General features: G+C 36.8%; 1 protein-coding gene across 1 annotated transcript in view; it reads left to right on the forward strand.

Moving 5' to 3' along the window:
- myocd (myocardin) overlaps positions 1-6,179 on the forward strand; it is a 29,163-nt gene that overhangs the window by 6,822 nt on the left and 16,162 nt on the right. Inside the window, exons 3-5 of the mRNA XM_016527155.1 lie at positions 4,494-4,549; positions 5,295-5,370; positions 5,735-5,899. Of these exons, the coding sequence (XP_016382641.1) occupies positions 4,494-4,549; positions 5,295-5,370; positions 5,735-5,899 (297 nt within the window). The remainder of the gene's footprint in view (positions 1-4,493; positions 4,550-5,294; positions 5,371-5,734; positions 5,900-6,179) is intronic.

Consider the following 6,179-nt stretch of genomic DNA (forward strand, 5'->3'; position numbering starts at 1 on the left):
GGTAGAAATTGGACGTGAGATAGCGTTGGATGGGACACACTAATAGTGTTGTAAAAATGCAAGTGTTTACAGAGATTTATTTTTATTTTAAATGCTTTGCGTTTTAAAATCAACTGTCTGTTCAGTAGTCGCTATATCATGACACAATTTAATTTGTCGTGCTTAAGTGATAAAAAGAAGTTGCAAATGTTGTACAAAATAAATATCACCACCACTCATCTAAAACGTGCAACACTTTGTTTTTCCGCGAATAGCGCTCAAGAGTGTGGATTTAGTGTGCGTTAAGGGCACTGCGCTTTGGCATTTTTAAGACCTGGGTGAGTGAGTGAGTGAGTGAGTGAGTGATTCGACAACTCTTTCCTAAATGCAATTATTTGTTTTGTTCCTGAATGAATCAATGTTTTGAACAAATCAGTTTGTAGAAAGAGTGACTGAAACATTCTCAACACTAATGCTTCTACTAACATCTGTCTGGAACGCGCAAACACATTCAGAGTGATACAAACAACCGAATGTCCCATTGCTGTTGAAATAAATGTCTGGTCAAACGTAATTTATAAAGACGCAAAGCCATTTTTTTCCCCACTTATTCTTCTTAGTCTTACATACAGTAGATTATACACAGACGTAATACATGGACACTCGTGCAGTGACAGGGTAGATTGCTGTGATGAGAGACACACCACCCAAAACAAAGACAAAAATGAAGCAACAGACCCACAAATATTTCTTAAAACAGGATGTAGGTCTATGATAAACACAGCTCCTGGCTTTAAACAAATCTTCCTTCAGTGTGTGGTCCTCCTGAAGTCTGAGAGGAGGGAGGCGCTCATAAACGTAAGAGGTGGCCCGTTAATGTGTGTGTGTGTGTGTGTGTGTGTCTGTGTGTGTGTGTGTGTGTGTGTGTGTGCAGCATCTGCCCGTCCGTACGGGATGATGTGTTCCTTCTCCGGACACAGATTTCTGTCTGATTTGTCCAGCTTCACTCATGATGAGTCATTATCTGTTTCCTCCTCCACCCACAGTCCTGCAGCTGAGACTCCAGCAGAGGAGGACGCGAGAGCAGCTCGCTGACCAGGGCATCATGCCTCGTGAGTAACACCAGCACTCCTCTGACTACATCACACTGCATTATGGGTACCTGACAAATGAGCGAACCGCTTTCATGGCACCGTAAGATCTGCACTACAGTCACACACTCACACCTGTTAACATTTACATAGAAGAGCCCCGTTCACACAGCTGGATCTGGCACACACGCACACCGGGCACAGAACGCTCTCAGAGTTTATCTGCCCATGAGAGGAACGATAATAAACAGATGATCAGGCAAAGCAGCTTCGCTTTATAACCTGAAAATGAGATCAAGGACATTCTGCATGCTTCAGTTTCAAGTTTTTTTTTTTTTAGTTTTTAAGCGATAACATACAAGTGTGACCGTAGTAAAATGAATAAATAAATAAAAATGTATTGTGTGTGTGTGCAGCATCTGCCCGTCCGTACGGGATGATGTGTTCCTTCTCCGGACACAGATTTCTGTCTGATTTGTCCAGCTTCACTCATGATGAGTCATTATCTGTTTCCTCCTCCACCCACAGTCCTGCAGCTGAGACTCCAGCAGAGGAGGACGCGAGAGCAGCTCGCTGACCAGGGCATCATGCCTCGTGAGTAACACCAGCACTCCTCTGACTACATCACACTGCATTATGGGTACCTGACAAATGAGCGAACCGCTTTCATGGCACCGTAAGATCTGCACTACAGTCACACACTCACACCTGTTAACATTTACATAGAAGAGCCCCGTTCACACAGCTGGATCTGGCACACACGCACACCGGGCACAGAACGCTCTCAGAGTTTATCTGCCCATGAGAGGAACGATAATAAACAGATGATCAGGCAAAGCAGCTTCGCTTTATAACCTGAAAATGAGATCAAGGACATTCTGCATGCTTCAGTTTCAAGTTTTTTTTTTTTTAGTTTTTAAGCGATAACATACAAGTGTGACCGTAGTAAAATGAATAAATAAATAAAAATGTATTTTTTGTATTGATGTTTAGTTCATATGGTTTTCAGCAAATTCTATACCATTTTTAATTTTTTCATTCATATTTTTTTAAATATTTGTTTGTTTGGGTTTTATTTATTTATGCATGCATGGAATTTTAGGAATTTAATTATTTAATCGTCCTCTTTCATCATCATGATTTCAAAATATAGAAATTAATTTAATTCAGACATCACAGAAGAGCGGATTTCAGGTCAATTTATGTATGAAGTGCATTTATGAATTCTTTTTGAATAAAGGACCATTGAGCATATATTTTTAAAGCATTGTAAAATGATTCATAGCTAAACACACAAAGATATTAAAGAAAACAGCTTCTAAAATATACCGCAGCCTTACCGGTGTACCGGTTTCATAAATATACCAGTATCTCTATTCAAATACAGTCATAACTGTATATTTTGCTTGCCATTAGGTGTTTTAATTGAACTGTTGACCGGTCTGTTGATGTAATTCAGTCGCTGGAGTCTGGATTTCAGCAGGTCTGCTGGAGATAAACCACAGATCTGTGACCGAGTCTGAGCTCCTAAAAAAAACTTTCAATGGCTGTTTATCTTTTTACAGCAGACAACAGGTCGGCAAACTCAGATAAACCGCTTTTAAATAGGTGCTGATCTACATGCATGTGGGAAAGCATAGTTATAGAAAAAGTGTTTCGAAAATGCATGTTTTCTTTGCTTTTTACTGCCTGCTCGTGTCATGTTTTATTCCGTGTGACTTATGACAATTGTTCTAGTGTTTGTTTTATTAACGTATGGCAGTATTTCATGAGGAGTACGTCCAGCAGAAAGCAGACGATCTAATGCTAAGAGCTAGAGCTCTCTCATAAATCAGAATGCACCTTACATTTCAAAGGCTGGAATTAGGCAATTGGTTGCATTCTTCGGAGGTGATATTTCAGTCTTCGCTGTGGTTTTGCACATATGCAGTGTGTGTACATTTCTCTGAGCACATCTGCTCTTCATTAGACGGTCAGGCGTGTGTCTGAGGAGCCGCCGCTCCTTTTTCTTCTTTGACTTCTGTAGTAATGTAATGATACTGTATGTGTGTGCAACCTTTTCAAGAACCATTGAAACAAAAAGTAATCGATTTTAGACTGACAGAGACAGAAAGTAAAGCCTATGAGCTATTAGCGCAAAAAGTGAAAGAAGTCATTTTAAAGACAAAAACATCATTTTAAATTAAATTAGCATTTAATAATATATATTGTAATGCATGTAGATAAAATATTATTCAGTGCATACGTGCCATGGTCTGCATTCAACAAATAAATCATGGAATTATTCATATTTTTTTTTGTTTGTTTGTTTGTTTGTTTGTTTCGAACAACTGGGACAGTAAACAGAATTTTCTTTTTCGGGTGAACTACCCCTTTAGGTTACATTTACTTGAGATGCAAAATTGCACAATATATTAAGAATTGTTTTTAGAGAATATGTCAGAATACATTTAAATAGAATGGATGGTATTTTTCATTTCTTATTGCCTTTTAAAAAATACATTTTAAAAACAAAGAAACCTAAATGAAATAAAAATATATTTGTTAGATTTATGCTTAAAAAATTCCCAAGAGTCTTTAGTTAATTTAATATTAATTAAAATTAAAAAATAATATTAATATTAAATATTAGATTTGTATAAAGATGGTAAAGATTTAACATAAAAAAAAACTAATCAAATTTTTTGCAGTGGATGTCTGACACAGAACAGATTAATGTGATGAATAGCATGCAGAAAGAGTGATGGATTGCAAAATGTTTTGTAAAAATTATATTTTGTATATGTGTCTTGTATACCTTTTTGTGTGCTTTTATTTTGAAATGGTTGAGATGTTCTTGTGTTGTCTGGATCATTTGTAGTCGGTTAATGTTGTAATGTTTGGTTTGTCTACGTTTCTTTGTCTTTTTCCTGTTCCATGATGTGATCTAGATTCTAGTATGCAATGAACGGCTGCAGTGAGATCTTGAGACACACCTGAGCAGAACTTCTGTAGAAACCCTTATAAATGTTTCCAATAACATAACAATAAGTCAGCCGTGTGTTGAATATCAATGTCAGACCTCAGATTACCCAACAGCTGTGCTGATCAACAACAAAATAATCATACGTTTCTACCTATTTTGAAGAAAACATGAGTGATGCTCATCTGTGTCAAAACGTATAATGCTAGTGTGTTGTTGTGATATTTTGGAATGTTTGTGATTTAGTTTCACTCAGAAAACAACTGCAAGCAGCACTAAAATAAAAGCTGAAACAAGTGCGTCTGTATCAGTCAGACGGTTGATTCAGGACTATAATTCAGCTTTAGCAGAGAAACACGGGCCAGATCAGATGCTGGCAGGGATGATTTATGTAAGATTCATTGACAGTGTGTTCACAGATAAACCATCACATTTACTCCGTTTCTCATTTGTTTTTCCAGCCTTGAAGAGTCCGGCTGCGTTCCACGAACAGAGGAAAAGTCTTGAGCGATCCAAGGTTAGAAGAACCAAGCAACGATATAGCAAAGAATCACGCAGCACACACCATCAACAGCTCCCTGCCGCACCAGAAATCATTTTGACTGAGAAATGATTACAAATAGCATCATTTTCTGACATCAATACTAGTTCATTGTCTAGTAATTACTTGTCTTGCTCAAATCAAGTCATTTATTTGGACTTTATAAACTACAGATCAAAGCAGGATAATATGATAAACAGGAAAATAACAGAAACAATAATGAAATAATGAAACATCATCAAACGAATTTAATTTCAGATGTAAAGCAGCTTTACAGAAGACAATTGAGTTAATATTCAGATCAATTCAGTTCAAATGAACCCTCTGGTGTTGTTCAGTCATTTCTTTTTTCATTGGAATGGTATGAAACTAAACCAAGATTTTGGCATTTGCTATGTGAACAAAACAAAAATCATTTTCAGGTCTATGCTCAAAAAGTGGCTTACAGGATCATAACTATTCCATAAATATGATTTAGTGCCATTAAATCCCTTAAAAATACAAACAAAAAAAAATACAAAAACATTATCATACTAAAAAATAGTACATTAATTTAATAAAAAATCTGTCATTTCTGACCGCCACGAAGACAACACCAGAGGGTTAGTGTAAATGATGCAAAGTTCATCAGTTATGAAACTAATTTGATTCAGAATGATTGTGAAAGTGTGTGAAAATCCAACTCATTATATTTAATGTTTTATAATATTTGGCGTTGCAGACTGGAGATTATTTAAAACACAAAATCAGAAGTCGACCAGAGAAATCAGAGCTTGTCAACATGCGTATTCTACAAGGTAAGAGCTTTAAAAAATAGTACACTGAATAAAAAAATGATGCCGAAACAATTTTGCCTTTTTTAGTTTTCACAAATAATTACAAAGAATAACAAGTAACACACTGAATTGAATAGTATTTTCCTGTAAAACATGCTCCAATAATGTATGTTTCATTTACGGCTTTAAAAAATATTTTTTACCGTGTACATACACACAGAATGATTCAGATAACATTATAACATTGATTTGATTGCATGCTGTGAGTGTATCATGTTGTCAGCTGCACGGCTTGTGACATGATAACTGCTTATTCTCAGCGCTGCATCATGTGTGTGTTTGACTGAAGAGCTGCTGTGCTGGATTAATAGTGTGTTTACTGCAGAACCCGCCGCCGAAAGTCCCGCACACGACTCACAGACCAAACTAAAGCGAGCCAGACTGGCCGACAACCTGAATGAGAGAATCGCTCTCAGACCTGGCCCGCTGGAGCTGGTGGAGAAGAACATCATTCCTGTCCATTCCACTGTTAAAGAAGCAGCTATGAAAGGTATCGGAGCAAAGCACATCTCATTTATTTACACAGCAAAAAATGAAGTTCTTCCTCCAGTATTTGTCTTGTTTTCCAGTACAAACATCTAAACATTCTTAAAGGTAGAGTTCACCCAAAAATTAAAATTCTCTCATTATTTACTCAACAGAATTTTGTGTGTATGTTCCTGTATGAACTTTTTTTTTTCTGTTGAACACAAAAGATGAGATTTTGAAGAATGTGGGTAATAAAACTGTTGATGGTAGCCATTGACCTCTGTAGTTTGAGGGGGGGGGGA

Source organism: Sinocyclocheilus rhinocerous, unplaced genomic scaffold, assembly GCF_001515625.1.
Source record: "Sinocyclocheilus rhinocerous isolate Xijiao unplaced genomic scaffold, SAMN03320098_v1.1 scaffold792, whole genome shotgun sequence".
NCBI classification, from domain to species: domain Eukaryota; kingdom Metazoa; phylum Chordata; class Actinopteri; order Cypriniformes; family Cyprinidae; genus Sinocyclocheilus; species Sinocyclocheilus rhinocerous.